Below are 20,254 nucleotides of genomic sequence, written 5' to 3'. Positions count from 1 at the left end.
TAAACTCTTTGACTGGGACAGGTAGGACCAGTCATACCTGTTGAGACACCGTTATTCTCCAGAGGCATTTGAGCTTCTCAACCAGCCTGAACATGAACACTCATGGCATGACCTCAGCCTGTTAATGTAGGCCGCATCAGAGTGCTGCACAGTAAGTGACATAGAGCTGTCAAGATGTGTTGGTCTATTTTAAGCGTTGCTTGTGAAATACTGTTTCAAAAGTAGTTAATATTTTATTATTATTAATAATAATAGCTGTTGTCAGATTTTCAGTTATCTCCAGTGTACCTGGAAAAAGTAAAACTATTTTAATACTACAGTTCCTAGGCTATGAATAATGTGTATACAAATCTATACTTTATTTTGAAACAGGCGGCATATCCTGGAGGGGAATAAAATAGACATGATAATTTGCATGTACAGTATATTTATTGTAGAAAATACTCCAAATGTATAAAAAGATAAAGGATTTTGATTGATTGATAGCTACATAATATGCAAATATATATATATATATTCTTACAAAAATGCTGTAGAAAAAAACAATGACAAACAGCAACATTTCTCAAAATCAAGTGCCCTCTTTCACAATAAGTTTTTGCACAGTGACATGTCTGTTATTATGGAATGTTCAAAGACATTTGGAGAAGTCCAAATGAAAGTAAATCCTGCCAAAAACAGCATTTAAATGTAAATGTAAGCTAAAATAGCATCAATAACATGAATGAAATTATAAACTGCACTAAACCATTTGGTGCATTGTAGTTGACATACTACTATCTGCATTCCTATATTTGTATCCAACTTTCTTCGGTTTGAATCAATGCATTGTTTCCAGTGAGAGCCCTCTGACCCATAACCTGACGCTGCCAGATGGGGGCAGTATTGCATGAACATTCAAGAATAGAAAAAAAACTGCAGAATTATAACAGCTGGACAGAGTGGACTCATGAGGAACTCCCAAAACATCATTTCCCAGAACAAAGCTTTCCTGAATGTCCTGGTTTATTGCATAATATCAGAAGTTTCAATCCAAACAAGTCATCCACCATTTGAAGAAGAAAAAAATGCTTGTACACTTGCAAAATTATTATTGGCATGAAAGTAAAGCACCTTATGGGTTACTACTTAAGTTATGAAGAACCTTAAGACTTACAACTAACAATGTAGTTGTGTTTTTGAATAGAATAGAATCGTATGTTATTTTATTTTATTTTTTAATAGCTGAATCGTTTTTGAAAAGAGAATTTGCCCAATATGGATGTGTAGTATTTTGGACTGAAACTTAATTTCTACCATGCCTCACAATTGTTACCAGATGTCACTGTTCCTATCTAAAAAGTTATGGCTTTCATATATTAGGGTAAAACAAACCCTTTCAAAGTGGCACATAACTTAAAATAAAACACCTTGAAAGCACCAATGCTTCAAAACTGTACCATAAAACAAATACGAACACATAAATCAAGGCAAAGATTATTTGAACCAGCTAGTGGTCCAAAATGGCAGACATGGAAAGGCAAAATTATTATTAAAACTGTGTAAATCATCACCTTGGTCCCATATAGTCTGGGACGAGAATAAAGACCATTTACTGAAGCTGGTATCACATCATGTCTGTGAGGATGGCTTTGTGCTGCAGAGAACATTTCAGCTGCAACATGAGCTTGTTGATTACAAAGCTAATAGACCCATTTCACAGCAACCGTTTTGAGGTTGTAAAGCAGGAAGTAAAGCACGTGTAACCAATACCATTAATTATGGTTCCATTCCATTTAGGTGTTCCAGTGCCAAGGCCCTCGTTAATGTTAATGGCTACACCTGCTTTACTTCCCGCTTCTCCACCTCAAAGTATTTGCTGGGAAAAGGGCCCATTTTAAATGGAAGATTTTTGTGTGTGAGACAAAACAGAAACATTTCTTTTATTTGGTTTGGATACTCATATACACGTCTTCAGGTGAGTCGGATGCCCAACACCTGTTCCAATTCTTGTCTTCTCTGCTGTACCTGAAACAAAGAGGGGGTAGTGTTAAAGGAGAATGTCAGTATTTTTCAACATGGACCCGATTTTCATAATTTATTTTAATGTATAACTAAGTAATGTGACCAGAAAACGTTTAAATCGATGCAGTATTGACCAAGATCGTTTCAGTTGGCAGCCGTTTTTCCTACATGCTCCTACTGCACTAAACAAGCTTGTTTTTAACCCTGACAGGATCAAATTATTCCAAAGGGATAGCTTCCATACTGCTCACCTGGTCTAATCCAAGTCTCCGCAAGCCCTGAGATGACGAGTTGACTTGACAAGACGTCATTTACATCCTGTTTTGACCTGAAACGTGCACTGTAGCCAGGTGCTCGAGGAAGAATAAATGGGGCACGTCCACATAATGGCTATATGCCATTGACTAATCAATTCATGAATAGATCCAATTTCGGTTGACCAAGATTGATTCTCTTTGGTTGACTACAGCACTAACCAGTTGTTTAGTGCAGTAGGGGCATGTGGGAAAAGCGGCTGCCAACTGAAGCAATCTTGGTCAATACTGCATCAATTTCAAAGATTTCTGTTCACATGACTTAGTTATACATTAAACAAAATATGAAAATAGGGTCCAGTTTGAAAAATACAGAAATTCTCCTTTGATGCAAAATACCTTCTTTAAAAAGCAATACATTAACAATGTATACACTACCAGTCGAAAGTTTGGCCACACACAATTTCCCTCAAAACATCTGTTACTGATCAAATTATACATTCTTCAGCAGTACATTGGTGGATCTGCTCTTTGTGTTTGCCTACCTTGGTGTAAACGTATTTGCCCACTGCCTCTGGTACCCAGGCCGCATCGTAGAACTCGGTCCTCCTCTCCTCCTCTGGGTTCCCTGCCACATCTGTCATCAACTGGTAGAAAAGAAATACAGCATGGAGACGCCATATACAAGGGCACATGTGGAACCCAACCACCATTTTATAACTAGACCCGAGAAAAGATAGAAAATGTAACACCTATTCTGATAAAATAATTGTCAGTTTACTTCGTCATCATCCGGGGTGGGGTTACTGACGAAGTGTCACTGACTATGTTTCATTTAGCAACATTAGCTGCTGACTATTATACATCCATCTAATTACTTTTTTTTTTAATCGCGGTTTTTCTCCCCAATTGCACTTGGCCAATTCCCCCTGCTGCCCTGGTCGTTGCTCCACCCCCTCTGCCGATCTGGGGAGAGCCGTAGACTAGCACGTGCTTCCTCTGATACATGTGCAGTCACCAGCCAATCCTTTTCACCTGACAGTGAGGAGTTTCACCAGCAGGATGTAGCGTGTGGGAGGACCACGCTATTCCCCCCAATTCCCCTTCTGCTGAACAGGTACTCCAACTGACCAAATGAGGCGCTAGTGCAGTGACGAGGACTGGACACATACCGCACCGGCTTCCGACCCGCAGACACGGCCAATTGGGTCTGCTTCAGGAACATCTGACCAAGCCGGAAGTACCGCTACTGGGAATTTGCAGGGTATACCCTGCACTACACCACTGACTGTGTCACAGGTCCAGAGAATTATCTTCATTCTAATTCACTAACACTTTCGGCGCTTCGATCTTGATTGAAAACTACATTGGCCAGAAGCAACAGCTTCATGCAGCACCCAAAATGAATCTGAAACTAAAATGTACTTGGCTGGCTGTTCATTTACCAGGCCGGGCTGCCCAAATTGTATGGAAAACATTAAAGTAAAAATCATTTGGGAAATTATTGATCATCTTGATACATTTGCAATGCATACAAAACAGTTTTAGTTTAGAGCTTTTATTTGAAATATTGTATCTAAGTATGTCTGACTTACCTTCAGATCTCTGCATTGGGACTTCAGCCAATCCTGGATGAAGTCCTGTGGGTTGTTGCTGAAGCTCAGCATGAAGTCTCTCTGGGTCTTCAGCTGGTTGATGGACTCAATCGTTTCATGGATCTGGTGTGGAGGCAGAAAACAACATGCCTTATGATGAGGTCATGCATTATATCATAGAGTGATTTCTGTGTCAGGTGAAGCTGATCTATACAGCCCTTCAAAAGCATGTCTCAAAGGACAATCAACCATCAGCCCATACCTTCATCTCCAGGGCAGCAATCTCCTGCTGGTTGGTTGTGGAGGACAGGAAGCTGTTCATCTGGCCCTTCAGCGGGTCATCCACCTCCACGTCGATGTCGTAGCATGCCGTCTTCTTCTGATCGGTGGGGTCCACACTGCTTATAGAGAGAACGCAACGTAAAGACAGGGAGAGAACATTCAAAAGTCAGATTATAATATGGATTTAAACAGGGAGGATGAGTGATTTCGACTAAAAACTGAGAAACAAGAGTAGACATGTGCAGCACTACGGTTGAGTATTGATAACCCATTCTGTAATTGTGCACAGTTTACAAGAAACTATAGGGATCAATGAGCTATGAGTCCTTTTCTGTTATTATATTGCTCATATAACTGCACTATGGAGAGTGAATGGTAAGTAAGAGATATCGGTCTCCTTGAAATGATGTATACGGTACCTCAAATTTAGCTATTGGAGTGTTATGGTGACAAAGACCTACTACAGATTGAAGGCTATTTTAATAATGAAATGTCTTGTCATGCATGTGTGTGTATGGGTATATGGAGTCTGAGCTGTTGACTATTCTTTAAAATTATAGCGTGAATGTAGCTGAAGCAATAGCTTATAAGAAAGTAGACTATACAATTACAACAATTCCCCTGAACACAAACATTTTGTGTGTTCTATAACAAAATCAACCATTTCAAACCATTTCAGCTAATGTGATTTGATGATTTTATAGACTTTTATAGACTACTAGATTTTACTTGAAAAGGAAAGGTCATAAGTAAAAACTTGGTGGAATTTCCCTTTCAGTATTTGAGAATAATTACTGGGATGCTGACAAAACCCAACCCCATACAGCATGCATACATGCACGCCGCGCGCACACACACACACACACACACACACACACACACACACACACACACACACACACACCGAGAGAGAGAGAGAGAGAGAGAGAGAGAGAGAGAGAGAGACAAGCATGTCACACATACGTCCGCCCCTACCTAATGATGTGATTGATGATGATGGGGTCAGGGTGCTGAAGCAGGCCCGCCAGTTTCATGGGGATCTCAGAGAACCTCATGCGAGGACAGCCAAAAATCTGCACAAAATTAGGTAAGAAAACAAGAGTGAGCTGGAAACACCAGAAAAAATAGATCATAACAGATGATATTGTCACAAGCAATAAACCACGACAAAGCCAATATGAAAGAACGCATATATCCGCTCATCTCCTATATAGTCACATTTGACATAAATATTGCAATAGTGAAAGTATCATTGGGAAATGTAAGCTTATTAAAGTAGTGACTATGGATCTAGTGGGGGCGAGGGATTTTTTGTTCTTGTCCTGATGGCTGCTCCCCCACCTGTCTGAAGTAGCGGTTGCAGTTGATGTACTCCTTTTCATGGCTATCTTGCAGCTTGTTGTTCTTGATGTAGAGCCACAGGGCCTGCATGATGCTGGCACGGGTCTGGGTGTGCACGCCCAGCAGACGCGCCAACCGTGGGTCCAGTTTGTACTGAGGGGGCTGAGGAAGAGCGAGGGCATAGATATCATATTACTATAGATGGGTCACCGCAGGCTCCGCCTATTCTAACAAATGGTAGCAGCAAGTCTCCCAAATGGGCGTGGTCAACCATTGACTCAGACCTGCCGAAAGTCTTCTAAGTGGGCGTGTCCGTGGAAAACCATGGGCAAAACCCACGTGACAAAATGACAGGAAGTGAGTTGAAGTCGGGCCGACTTGCTCGACAGGCAGAGTTAATGGAAGGAGAAACATGGGAAGGGTCTGAGTTTGGTTGATTCTGAGTAGCCCAAAAGGTATTGCAATATATAATGCAGTTAACATGACTGATTTGATTCCCAGGGGAACTAGTCTCGGTTTCCAGACGTTTGGTGAGCGGTGCCAACAGCGCCACCTAACCACCAAACGTGTGGGAATTTCACTGTCAAAATCTTTCTCTTCGAGCCCGGCGGCCGGCAGCAGACACGCCTACATTTATTATTAGAATTTTATTTGGTAGCGGCAATGCAATGTTTCATAGTTCCAATATAGAGCAAGACAATGATGTGCTGCAAAGAGAGTTTATACCTTTTGTTTATTTTACAATATTTTTTCCTACCCGGAAGTGGTCCGCTTGCTACTGTGAACTTGTGTGAAGTCATCAGCAGGCTCTGTAAGCCTCGGGAGTCGGGCTTATCGCTGGGGGAAAGACCTCTAGCCGCCGGGGCCGGATGAAACACGTCCTATTAACAGGTTATGTTTGTTTCTAAGTGATTAATATGTTTCTCCGCAAACGCAGCGATGTTTTGCAAGACACCGGTTCTGCATGAGCGTCACTGCCCCCAGAAAGCAGGCCTGCCCACAACACCCATGATTGGTTCTCCAATGCAAGGCTTCCAACAGCACCACCTAACGTTATGAAAAGATTTAAATAGTAATATTCTCAGTCTTACAGTAGTGAAACGGATTAAGACTGAGGGCTGAGTCTACAGGGGAACATCCCACAGCAAAAAAGTATGTGCTGCTCATTGTACTATGAGGTATTTTGGATGGAAGAGACTTAAGCCCTTGGGGATCTGTGGTCTCGACTTCCTTATATTGCAAAAAGGGTGGATAAAGTCATACTACCCCCAGGCACGCAAATGCTATTTGCAAGATGATAAGTGAGTAAATGGTATATGCACACTCACATACCTGGTGATCAAGCATGAGCAGTAGGGTGCATTTGACGTTCACGTCTCCGGGCCTTTTGACTTGGAAGCCGTCCGTCTCCTGAGTGGTGGGCATTCTGTGCCACTGAAAGAAAGAAAGAATATGCAATGGGTTCAAAAAAATATCTAGAATCCATAATTAATCTTCACCAGCTAATGAATGATTACAGGAAAGTCATTACACTGACTCACTGAACACTGCAATGATTAGCGATTGATATTGATGACATTGGTTAGCTGCCAGTATCACCAGACAGTGCTATCATTACAGATCTGTTGCCATGACTACGTGCCATTACCATTTGCCATATTGCCGATAGTATAATGTAGATGCCTTTATCTTCACTGTGCGTACATTAGAAAGTGTGTTTCACCCCTTACTGCTATTAGCTTAGCACTACAATGGCAGTATATGGTACAGCTGCCTACCCCCGTTCAGTTGCCCAAAATAACTAACTTTGGTTTCAGGGAGAACCCTCTTTGTTAGTTGTCGCTATGGATTTACTTCGAAAATGACTGTTTTCCATAACTTGGGATTATTATTTCATCGCGTGGCGAGTACACGAGTCACAACATGTACATGTGAGTGTTTCTGGTGCTGTTGGAATGTGTCTTTTTGGCGACTGAACGGGGGGTAGGCACCCTATACTGCCATTGTAGTGCTAAGCTAATAGCAGAGAGTGAGGGGTGAAACACACTTTCTAATGGACACACAGCGAAGATAAAGGCATCTACATTATACTTTTACTATCGGCAATATGGCAAATCGGAGAATCTCCAAAGATGTTGGCGTATCCCTTTAATCAAACAGATTTTGGAATAGACCTGATCCTTTCCAATAATTGAAAATTGGACTTGTGCAATGTTGTTGTTGGACTGTATATAAACCCTGTAGGACATCTGTGAGGTTCTTTAAGGGCTCTCAACAATCCCATTGCACTGTAACAGGCTCTGAAATGATTTGTTCCAAAATTTGAATGATTCCAGCTGAATTCTCTTTTTTGACCGGAGTTGGGAAAAAAGGGACTGGGATTGGTGAACATATAGCAATCGGACGACTTTATTTTGTGTCCATGTGTTTCAGGTACACAGATGTGTTTGTATTATCAAATGCTTTCAGAAGTAAATTCATACCTCTACTAAGTGGTTGTCAGGTCCATAAAGCTCCTTGTCAAGCTCAATTACCAAGCTCTTGAAGAAAGATGAGAACTTCCTCTTCTGCTTACCGGGCTAGGAATAGAGATTGCGTAAGAGAGTGTGAAAACAGAGATGAACAAGACTGCGACTGAAGTTTGATTCTGATGCTGTGTCGGTCTGTACACAGCTGTATTGTTTCGGCTCTGACCACATAGGGGGTGGCTGAGGCTGGGGAGGCACGGAGCTGTCGAGAACTAAGCTGTTGCAGCCCCCCACCTACCCCCACCCCTCCCCAGCCCTGCCAAAGTTTGCGCAACATGCCCCCTCTCACCCCTTCCCTCACAAGCCTTTCTCTTCCTGCTCCTCCCTCCAATACTCCTACGCATGCCTAAACCACTGAGGCAGAGAGCGGGGGGGGGGGGGGGAGAACAGAGGGGGGGGGAATCCTCCTTTTTCATGTGGCCCCAACTGACACAATGAGTTTGCACTGATGGAGGGAGGGGATACATGTCCGCTGATGGCACGTAACGGCCAGTGGTTTCAATTCCTTGTTACAAAAAGGGAAGATGAGCTTGTGCATGTGTGTGTGTTTGCGTGCATGTTAAGAGGGGTGGGGGTAAACACACACATCTGGTTGCATGGTGTGAGCCAAGGACACAGGCCAACCAGGACTGAGTGACTCCCAATTCTTCACAAACACAAGAACAGAGCCTGAAATACTGAAGAGTCAGACAATGCCTGGGACCAATGTGGAACAGTGAAAGAAGACTCCGATGTAGGGATTGTGCTCTTTCACTTACATCCTCCAGAAGTTTGCCCTCCACCCTCAGCTCCCAGGAGGACACCTTCTCCGCCTCCTCGCCCTCAGGCTTGCCGGGAGTGTACGTGTTGGAGATGTAGATCCTAAGCTTGCGCTTTTGCTGTGGGATGCAGGATGTGGGCGCACATGAAAAACGACACGTAATCAAGAATTCCACTGAAAACTGTTTGTCAGAGAAAAATAAATGACCATGACAGGACACTCACCATGAATCACACACCATGAATCAGATCAATTTAGAGAATACCAGGGTTCCTACACCTTCTTAAACATCCAATTCAAGGACTTTTCAAGGTCTTTCCATGCCCAAATTCCCTCAAATTCGAGGGCCCAACACGGCAGAGTTTGAGACACGGATCAAGGTTAATTACTGTTACAATGAGAACTAGCAGGCTTTACAGAATCTCACAGACAACGATATCAAAAGAACTTCAATTTATATATATTTACATTCTTGCACAAAATATATACATTCAAGCACTTTCATGACCTATGTCTATTTTCAAAAACTTTCAAGACTTTCAGCATATTTTTTTTCTCTCAAATTCACAAACTTTCAAGGATTTCAAGGACTAGAAGGAACCCTGGAATACGTTTTGTACAGACGACTCTTTGACAAAACACTTGACTCATAAATTATACATCCAAGACAGCAATTTCATGTTTTATCTTCCCTTGTATGTGCACAAGTCTGCAAAAAACGTTGCAATCGCGCAGCTCCACACAAAGCCTGAAAGTTATCTCATAATATCCCCTTCATTATCTCAAAAGCTGACAATTCACTGTTATGGAGCAATACCGTAATGGGCTTCTTGATGGCCTCCTGGATCTCCATGCGTTTGCGGGCAATGGTCTGATCCAGTTTCCTCTCAAAGGCCAAGAGGTCCATGTAGGCCTGGGACTCTGGAACCAGGTCTCGGATCTAAAAAGCCGACAGTACGACCTCAGTATCAAGGGACCAGGGCCAACCACAATGAAATGAAATGATATGGAAGATGGATTAATCTAAAATGTGATCAAAGGGCTCAAAGTTGTCTTACCCTCTGTGGAAGAACTTTGTCAGCCATCTTGCGTCTTTTTGCCCTAAAAAATACAGGACAGAAAATACGAGGAGTTAATTTCCAAAGCACTGCATGTCCATTTTGGAATGAGATGACCTGAGGCTCACCATTCATTATCTCAGTTGCAGAATGCAGTTTTTATCCTTTCAATCCCTTGTGAAAGTAGATGGATCACTGTTTGTGTTTGCGAACGATGCGTTCACATTTTCTTTCAACGGATCCTATTAAGAAAGCTGCACAGCTGCAAAGGCCGCATAAAAAGACCTTCACAAGGAAATGGCCCTCCACGGACACAAGGAAGATGACAAGAAAGCGCTTTCATTTGACTGGCAACCTCAGGCTCCCACTTATCACTAGTACTGACTTAATAACAGCTCCTTTCCTCCAATTAAATTACACAATTCTCTCTCAATATCACTACATTTAATTCCCAAGCACTTTCATGAGAACTTAAAAAGTCCCTTTCCGGCCTGGGGCTCCCTAATCATCCCATACTGAATAAATGTCATTGATATGAGATCAACTTGAGAAGACAAGGGACTGGTTGTGGATGGAAGTGTAAGCACTGCTTTGCATCAGAACTCACCAAGTGGCGTCACTGAACATTTTGAATCCCAAAATACCCACTAGACGTTCCTGCTTTGAGGGCATTAAGGGCCAGTCATGAGACGCTTCTATCTTGTGTTGAGGACACTTTGTGCTTTTCGCTACAAAGCAGCTCACCAAATAGGGTGACCAGACCCCAGCTTGGGGGCGTGGTGAGGGAAAGGGGCGGAGCTAGGGAAAAGGCGCCATAGCTAGGGATAGGAAGGTTGTACAGAGTCGGGATTCGAGGGGTGTGTAGGGGGAATGGCTAGGGGGTGTGGGTGGTTGGAAGGGGTGTGGTGAGGGAAAGGGGCGCGGCTAGGGAAAAGGCGCCATAGCTAGGGATACTGTAGGAAGGTCATAGAGGGTCGGGATTCATGGGGTGGCTAGAGAGAGTGGCTAGGGGGATGTGGGTGGTGGGAGGGGGTGTGGCGGTCAAGCAAGGGCGCGAGGCTGGGGGAAAGGGGCTGTAGCTCGGGATACGAAGGTCGTAGAGAGTCAGCTTCGAGGGGTGGGTTGAGGGGATGTCTAGGGGGATGTGCATGGTGCGAGGGGGCGTGATCAGTAAGGTGGCGGGGCTAGGGAAAAGGGGCTGTAGCTAGGGATATGAAGGTCGTAGAGAGTCAGGGTTCGAGGGTTGGGTAGAGGCAGAGCCGTGTAGATAGAAGAGTCCCGACACCTCCATTCACTCCAATGGACCAAGTTTTTTACTCTCGAGTTCCAGGAAGTAAGGTCCTGGATTAAGCAGCACTGTCGAGTTGCAGCAAAATAGACAGTTTGTGAAAGGGTTTTCCCCCCCTTGAATCAAATTGTACATTATCAGCTTTATTTTAGCATGCAAAAGTAGCGCGAGACCCATTCCTGGCTGTTCATTGGCTAATGAGTCTCGCATTTTGGTCCTCCGCTGATGCCACTCTCTCTCTAGAGCAGGGGTCTCAAACTCACGGCCCGCGGGCCGCATGCGCCGGCGCCCCCTGTGTGGCCCGCGATGGAATTGCAAAAACATTTTTTTTACAATGCACCTGAACGCAACATGCACGATACCCGCTGAATAATTTTCCAAATGTTCATGTCATTCTGGCCAACACTTCTGTTATATGTTATATCGTCTGTCCAGAAAAAAAAGTCACTTAAGCAACATCAGCCTTTCAGCCAACACAGTGGCAGAGCGGATTACTGAGCTGTCAAGTGACATTTATGATCAGTCCTAATTCTAGAGTTCCAAGGGACAGTTGAAAATGAACACTGCCTAATTTAGTAATGTGCATTGTCCCTAAAAAAAGAAAACAAAGTCCCTCAAATAAACAAATAAATTGTTAATGTAAAAAATAGATTGTCCCTCAAATAAATTGTTAATGTTGAGAATTCGAACGGTTGCATTTTTCTCTCTTTTTTTTTTAAATACATGAAGTGGCCCCCTTGTGACAAGACTGGACACTCACCGGCCCCCAGGTAATTTGAGTTTGAGACCCCTGCTCTAGAGGACACTAGGTAGAGGGAGTGGATAGGGGGCTCTGGGTGGTGGGAAGGACTGTGGTGAGGGAGGGGGTGGGGCTAGGGGATAGGGATCATAGCATAGTTTCGAGTAGTGAGTAGGGGAAATGGTAGGACCATTTTCCACAGCCTCCACTACTATTAACTATTCCATAACTATTAGCCGTGTTGTTGCCTAAAGTGCCATAATGCTGAATGGCCACACCACTGCGCTGTGGGCTTCAAGGTATTTGTGCTTGTATGAGTCTGAACATACATGGATGTAGACTGCTGACTTGTTGGCGGAGGGATACATCCGAGATGATGCGGTATTTCAAATTCCCTAAAAAAGCAGTCTCTGTCTGTGTGTGTCAGACATGGGATGTAACTAAGTACAAATACTTCATTACTGTACTTGAGTAGGATTTTCAGGTATCTGTACTTTACTGAGTATTTATTTTTCTTACATCTTTTTTACTTTTACTCCCTACATTTTAGTGTAGTCTCAGACTAATTTCAATCATATAGACTACTTAGCCACACCCCGTCCATTCACATTCCTCCCTATTCATTCAGCTATCCACGCCCAGTCTCATTCATACCCTTTCATATCAAATCACAGTTATCCACACTCTCCCACGCTCAATAGGTTCAAGCCATCTCCTTCCCTCACTTCGGTGCTGAACCAATAATCTAAAGCCATGGAGAATATTTGAAGTGCTTGTATTTTATTATGTGGGTTGGCTTCTTTACCGATATGTTCTGCTCTACAGTCACTGTTGTTTCCGTGTTCCGGCCATTTTGCCCCCCTCCCCTGCCACCACCAACGTCATGTCTCCAGAGTGATTCCCCATGGGGGGGGGGGGGGGGGGGTTCTATTCTATGCATTGCTGACGCCCTCCCCCCTCATCATCGCTGGAAGAGCGGCATCATGGAGCCACACGCCAAACCTTAATCTTGTTTTATTCTATCATTAAAGTTTAATGTGAACTTTCATTCTAGTCTCTCATGATTGAAACACAAATAGCTGTACTTTCTACTCCTGCCTGACGATGTAACATATGTTCACCTTTTATGTGGAAAAACCATATCACACGAATTATTAATCAAAGTATAGTCTTTATACATCTTAAAACATGTTTGGAGGGGATCTTGGAGAGGGTCAGCCACTTCAGATTCCTGGGAATTAACATCAGTGATGATCTGACCTGGTCACATCACGCAGGTGTTGTTGTGAAGGCAGCTAGACAGCGGCTCTTCTTCCTCCGGCGCCTGAGGAGGTTCGGTTTGGACTCAAGGATTCTGACCAACTTCTATAGGTGTACTATAGAGAGTGTCCTGACTGGCGGCTTTACGGCCTGGTATGGCAGCTGCACCGCCCTGGATCGTAAGGCTCTGCAGAGGGTGGTCAAATCGGCAGAACGCATCACCAGGTCTCAGCTGCCAGCCATACAGGACCTCTACAACCAGCGCTGCAGGAGGAAGGCAAAACGGATCCTCTCTGACCCCAGCTACAGCCTGTTCACGCTTCTGCCATCAGGCAGGCGCTACAGGAGCATCCGGACTCGAACAAACAGATTCAAAGACAGTCTGTACCCACAAACCATCAGGCTGTTAAATGGTTGTTGACTGGTTGCTTCTATTGCACTACAGCACACTTTTTAAATTATATGTAGATTTGTCTTGTGTTTATGTATGTCTGTGTGTCCTGACTGCTATGTAATTGGGGCTCTGTTTTATGTTTGTGTTTACTAACTTGCTTTTATTCCTTTTATTCCTTTTTTAAGAACTCTGCCTGTTTTTGTTTTTTTAAGACACTCTGCTTCCCTTTGATGTTTCTTTTATGTCTTTTTTAACAGTGAAGTTGAGTGGGTTTTCGAGCATAAGAATTTCATTGCAGGTGATGGATGTTTTGCATTGTTACCGGCATATGACAATAAACTTGAAACTGAAACTGATCTTATAAGTTGAATAGTCTTTGAATTCTACCACTATAATTGGAGGCGTGTCTGTGTACGTGTGTGAGTGTCTGTCCGGAGTTGCAAGACATGCTCCGCACACCTCCAAAATTTGTCAAAACACTTCAGGGGTCTGGCATGAATCTGGTGCGGGGGGGAAACAGAAGGAAAAAATTCACCCAGAGGGGGCGCTACAGCAATATTTAGACATTGACAATGGCACACTGTCATAAATCACTGATGATGTCAAAGTCACAGACAGTGATAAGGTCATACTCATAAATCACTAGATCTACAGTTCTGGATGGCTCAGCCTGGTGGCCAGGTCACTACCAGAAGGATGTGGTAATACAACATAAAGGATGCCAACTGCCATAAAACATCACAGAAGAAGAAGAACACACACATAGTCGGTGATGGACTCTTGACAGTGTAGGATTGGCTGCTCGAGTAGGGCATGACGAGGGCCCGACTGCAGGAAGACCGCTTCAGAAGGTGGATCAATGAACAGTGTTGGCTTTTGAGTGGGTGGTGGACCCCTCTGGGGCTCGCAGCCGGGTACGGTCTGTGTGGCCTACCTGATTACCCAGGGATCCCAGATAGAACTAGAATGCGTCAGTCCGCACGCCTCTCTCCTTTGCCGTGGGCCAAGGTCACCTGGGCTGCGTCCGGATCCTCCTGGAAGCCGGGGCCGATCCCAACAGAAGCAGCTCATGCACCCTGCTCTACCGTGCTGCCTGTTTGAGAAGGCTGGACATAGACAGCGTTCACACCCTCAAGAGGTCTCCTCTCTACATCAGCGCCGCCCGCTGCAACCTGGACTGTTTCCGCCTGCTCCTCCAGGCCGGCGTTCTGACCCGTGACATGGCTTCACGCCACCTGGAGGTGGTGCTGCAGTACAGTTGCGACTTGCCCTTCGTCCAGCTGCTCCTGGACCATGGCACCGACCCGGCCCTGGTGACCTTGGAGCAGGAACACCTGGAGAAGAAGGCGGATCCCGAGGGCGCTCAGGGTCTTTCTGGAGGCCAAGAGATGTTCTCGCAGTCTGGCCCACGTGTGTCGGATCTGGATCCACCAAGCGCTGGGCACACATCGCCTGAACCAAGTTCACTCCCTACCACTAACACAAGTGATGAAGGACTTTGTGTTCTACCAAAACTGACTTGAAGGACTGTCAGTTTATTCATTTTCATTTCCTAGAATTAGTTATTCAGTGGTTGTGTTTCAAACAAATCCAGGACCAGAGATTAAATACCATCAGGATACACCACCTGTAGCCAATCCTACGACTATAATCAGAGAGCTGTTATACTTGATTACAGCCGGTAGAAATACCTTTTACTTTTATACTTGATTACATTTCAGAGCCTGTAATTTTTACATTTACTTGAGTAAACAAGTTTAATCAGTATACTTCTACATTTACCAGTCTTTTTTTTACAAAAGTAACTGTACTTCCACTTAGGTAAAGAATGTGTGTACTTTTCCTATCTCTGGTGTGTGTGTGTGTGTGTGTGTGTGTGTGTGTGTGTGTGTGTGTGTGTGTGTGTGTGTGTGTGTGTGTGTGTGTGTGTGTGTGTGTAGCCACTTCTTAACATGCAGTGGAATCAGAATTATAACCCGCTCCTAGCCGGTTGGCCTGCATGTTAAACAACAATTAGCCGGCTTACGCGCACTCCCGTGAGTCCGTATCATATCCATCAAAACCCCTTGTATAAGATCCGCATTATAGGAAAAGCAGCTGTTGTTAAACGCTGGCAGGTCATGATCCTGATCATGTAGCTGTCTGAGTGAATCGTTCGGACAATCGCTTATATCAACGAATTAAACGAGCAAACTCACGGTTTCCTCAAGTGCTGCAAACGGCTTGAATTGTTTTGGTAGAGCCTAGGGATCCCAACGCGCTTCAGCTATACAGGCAGGCAGGTCCGTGCATCACACCGAGGAGAGGAGAGAGCTTACTGCTGCGCTGCTGATCCATGTCAGAAAAAGTGAGACATAGGCCTAGCCTAACTTTTGTGGGGAGAAATACATTGAAAACTAGTCAGATATGACTTGAATGCCACTTGTAAAATAAATCACCCACAGTGATTGACGACGGTCCGACCACTATTTTGACTGGGCGGCTTTATGTAACAAAGGCGAAAGCGCTAATTTTTGGCACATTGCCACCCCTCGTGGTCGGAATGGACCCTCAGTTAAAACGGCATGTTTTTGAATGGAGTTTGGTTACAAATTCGCTAAAGCTGTTTCAACTAGCACATTGCCGACGACGACTCACACGACAACTATTTGCCTTGTAGGGAATAACGTGCACGCTCCCGCACCCCCGTCCCCCCCCCGCCCACTGGCAGAGAGAATACTGACCATTTCCAGCTGTTTCTAAACAAAGACCCCTCATGTTTAAAAAGGTAAAACCGGAAAATATCCTGCTCTGGCTAGCCAGACATGATCCAGACTTCATGTTTAAAAACCACTTTTATAACTCACAATTTTATCTTTCATTTTTGAAAAAGGTGTCATGTTACCTTTCAGACAATCATGACTAATGGTTTGTCTTTTATTTTCACATTCAGTTGATTAAGAGTGTGTGTGTGTGTGTGTGTGTGTGTGTGTGTGTGTGTGTGTGTGTGTGTGGGACATCATCTCAAGTGGGACATGGGAAAAGGCATGAAAATGTTGTGTAGTCCCACACAAAGTGGGACTTCTGGTCACCCAATCGCCAAACAGTCTGCAGACGGCATCCTGGATGCCAAACAGCCTGCAGACGGCATCCTGGATGCCAAACAGTCTGCAGACGGCATCCTGGATGCCAAACAGCCTGCAGACGGCATCCTGGATGCCAAACAGTCTGCAGACGGCATCCTGGATGCCAAACAGTCTGCAGACGGCATCCTGGATGCCAAACAGCCTGCAGACGGCATCCTGGATGCCAAACAGCCTGCAGACTACATCCTGGATGCCAAACAGCCTGCAGACGACATCCTGGATGCCAAACAGCCTGCAGACGGCATCCTGGATGCCAAACAGTCTGACGGCATCCTGGATGCCAAACAGCCTGCAGACGGCATCCTGGATGCAGAGTGGCACTGCCACAAAACCACTTCAATAATTCTAACAAAAGATGTTAACAATTGGAGCAAACAGCCTATATGTATTGGTAAAGGTAATGCTAAGAGTAAGTAAGAATAACTAATTTAATAAAGAGGCCATTTGATTGATGTTTGTGACAGTAATCCTGCTTTCTGAAAACTGGATGCCAAACAGTCTGCAGACGGCATCCTGGATGCCAAACAGCCTGCAGACGGCATCCTGGATGCCAAACAGCCTGCAGACTACATCCTGGATGCCAAACAGCCTGCAGACGACATCCTGGATGCCAAACAGCCTGCAGACGGCATCCTGGATGCCAAACAGTCTGACGGCATCCTGGATGCCAAACAGCCTGCAGACGGCATCCTGGATGCAGAGTGGCACTGCCACAAAACCACTTCAATAATTCTAACAAAAGATGTTAACAATTGGAGCAAACAGCCTATATGTATTGGTAAAGGTAATGCTAAGAGTAAGTAAGAATAACTAATTTAATAAAGAGGCCATTTGATTGATGTTTGTGACAGTAATCCTGCTTTCTGAAAACTTGAGCTGGGGATAAGGAAGAAGCCCACCCAATTTCAAAATAACCCTTTTTCTCCTTTTAGCTCCCGCCTTTTTTTCTTTTCTTTTTGACACTTTAGGAAGATAATAAGCACAATGTAAATAAAAAAAAGGGTGCGGGGGAACTCATGTTTGAGTTTCCTGTGGCTTTAAGCAGGGTCAGGGGGTTATTTGGTGTAGTAGCCGTAGCCGTGTTAACTATGTCAGAAATTGTGGTTATTTTATCTCAAAGTTATCTGATAGATGCAAAAGTTGCATGAGTGGAATAGAAATGTGAATTCCATCAAGACACATAGCGACATTTGTCTCTCTCTCTCTCTCACACACACACAAAACCATCTTTTACCCGCGTCTCAGGCCTCCCAGTGCGCCTTGCTGTTGCTGCTGCTGTTGTTGCTGCTGAAGGAAGCGCTTCCTTGAGGCGTCCATGCTCAGGGGCCCCATGGCTGAACGTATGGGCATGTTTCCACCACCAAAAGAGGGCCCAGGCAGTTGGCCCCCCATTGACCCCAACACCGCCATGGGGCCCCCTCCTCTGGTGGGTGGCATTCCTGGGCGCTAGAGAAGGCGAGGGGAGCTGAGGTTATTATTTTTGATTGATGATAACATTGAATCAATGCAATTCAATTAATTCGGGAAGCAGATAAACAACATGATAAAATAAAAGTAGCCCAATAAACTGATTGATTCCTATATCCAATTGATATAGTATGTTATATAGTATGTGAAGTTTGTTGTGGAAATGTTAAGAAATGTGCTATCAATGCATCCTTTATCCTATAGGACGAATCAGCGTGATGTGCGGAACCCCACAGCAGTTAACTAGTATGAGTCGTTCCAAACAAACGTTAATATCTCAAAAACTATACATCACATCGTTTAGAATTTGACATTCTGCATGAGAGCAGAACTAGCTCAAGAGTTTGTATAATATATGCATGTCGTGTGGCTAGAGTCAGACGCTCAAGCTCACGCTCCATAGGGTCCCATTGCCGTTGCCACCCAGTGACGCGGTTTGTTTACCAAAAATGCTGCTCGGCTGATCCCTCATATACCCCCCAAACTTCACAATTACTCATTAAATTAAGATATGTTTTAAACAGATGAATGATAATTTACAAGATTTGGGCTATGCCAGTTTCTTCTTTGTTCCATTGTATTTTCTCTGTATCTGCACTTCACTACCCTCCCCCTTTCCTTTCTCACTTTTTGTGACTTTAGTTTTAAATAATGTTTTCGGTCTCTAAATGTGCTGCTGCTGAACTTGCCTGCTCTCTGATGACAGAAAAGCAAATATCTGTATCCATATGGTCCTAATTGGGATCTTTAAAGTGTAACTTAGCAACCGATAATGTGACGCTAATGGTGGCAAAAAGAAAGTATGCAGGCTGCATTCATTGCTTGTGACAGGTGGCTTTAAAAATACAAACTACACACATACAAACTGACAGGAGGCTAGGGCAGCAACACGATTCTCTATCTCACACACAAGCACATATATTATGCGTTACTACGAATTAGTAGCAGTGTTAACAAACCCAGAGACTGATATCGTTATAGGCTACAACCAACCATCCATCACTACTATAACAGCCACCTTAAAAACAATCTATTCAAGTTAGGACCACAGAAACTACAAATGTTTTTGCCCTATTAACTAAATGCATAAGTTTACCATTACAATGCGGAAGTATTGTTCACTGACATTTGAAGAGTAACGTTATGAGATTGCGCTCGCTTTCATTTTCTTGATAGTTCTAACTCTTTCTCTCTTATTTAATCTCCTCCAATTGGCGCTTTTTCATAGCTTTAGTATAGTCTCACATGTTAATTTACAACTAGGGCTGAGCAGCCCAAGGAAGCCAGTCACGCACAGCAGAAGGCAACAACCAGGTCGCCTCCTAGTGTGAATTTCCGTTCGTCGCCCAAAGTCATCAGATCTCGTTACGTGGTAAATCTAGCGTTAACAAATTGATCGGATCTCGTTTATGGTAAATGTAAGCGGCAAACCAACCTGGTGGTACTGGGGAGCGCTGTTCATGCTCCGGGGGAATCCAGCCGGTGGCTGCGGAATTCCTGGTATCCTCATGCCCGCAGCATGCGCAGCGTTCATAGGGCTCAAATTTGGATTCATCGGAGAACCAGAAAAACCTCCTCTTGAAGCCATTCTTAAGAGCTAACGTTACAAGTGGTTAAAAGTTGAGGAAACTTCGACAATCTCTGTCCAACGGGGGGGGGGGGGGGCAGGCTCGTAGCTGAACGTCAGAGCTAAAACGCCGAAAGCACAGTTCCTAGCTGAACTTACGTCAGGTTCAGATCTGACAGCAAGCACACTGTCAGTGTCAACAAAAAGCTAGCTAGCTACAATGTAACTAGTTTGCGAGCGTTCAAGTTCCGGGGTTTGCTTCCCTGAGTGTGGCTGTTTGTTTGTTTGTTTTCCTTCTTGTTTTTGGACACCAAGTGGTGGCCGTTGTGTTTGTCATCCCCTCCCGCTATCCTCGAGTTTGTCAAAACTAGCTATCTTTTCTGTTGTTATTCCACTGTTCCTGGCTCATGGGAAACGTTAAACCGCTGCCTGCCTAAAACTAACCTATAGCTGCCTGTCTGCACTACGCTAGTACGCTGTGCAATCATGCTACCTCCAGTGCTGTCGGAAATATCGTAATTCCAAAATGTTCTACAATATTAGCTAGTTGCCGAGATGTTTGGTTTGAGGAGAAGAGCATTAATAGTAAAGT

The 20,254-nt window shown here is 44.2% G+C and overlaps 1 protein-coding gene across 2 annotated transcripts; it reads right to left on the bottom strand.

The window, feature by feature from the left end:
- Positions 1–423: 423 nt before the first annotated feature.
- Positions 424–20,060, bottom strand: smarcd2 (SWI/SNF related BAF chromatin remodeling complex subunit D2). Of its 2 annotated transcripts, none has more exons than XM_083635497.1 (13): positions 19,531–20,060; positions 17,863–18,074; positions 9,823–9,865; positions 9,582–9,704; positions 8,763–8,882; positions 7,960–8,055; positions 6,809–6,910; positions 5,477–5,638; positions 5,111–5,208; positions 4,116–4,254; positions 3,854–3,976; positions 2,804–2,905; positions 424–2,007 (listed from the first exon to the last, which is right to left on the bottom strand). In XM_083635497.1, exons 1-13 carry the CDS (start codon positions 19,681–19,683, stop codon positions 1,954–1,956), a joined length of 1,527 nt encoding a protein of 508 aa, XP_083491623.1. In that variant the 5' UTR covers positions 19,684–20,060; the 3' UTR covers positions 424–1,953. The 2 variants fall into 2 exon arrangements, with proteins under 2 accessions (XP_083491623.1, XP_083491624.1); XM_083635498.1 differs by having other exon boundaries at positions 4,116–4,251.
- Positions 20,061–20,254: the final 194 nt, after the last annotated feature.

This window comes from Poromitra crassiceps, assembly GCF_964638095.1.
Source record: "Poromitra crassiceps genome assembly, chromosome: 4".
Lineage (NCBI taxonomy): Eukaryota > Metazoa > Chordata > Actinopteri > Beryciformes > Melamphaidae > Poromitra > Poromitra crassiceps.
This window is presented reverse-complemented; position numbering and strand designations above follow the sequence as displayed.

Coding starts and splice junctions, on each gene's coding strand:
- smarcd2 (XM_083635497.1), bottom strand. CDS start 19,683: ATGGCTTCAAGAGGAGGTTTTTCTGGTTCTCCGATGAATCCAAATTTG. Junction 6,911..7,959: donor CTGACAACCACTTAGTAGAG/GTATGAATTTAC, acceptor TCTTTCTTTCAG/TGGCACAGAATGCCCACCAC. Junction 2,008..2,803: donor GCAAATACGTTTACACCAAG/GTAGGCAAACAC, acceptor TCTTTGTTTCAG/GTACAGCAGAGAAGACAAGA.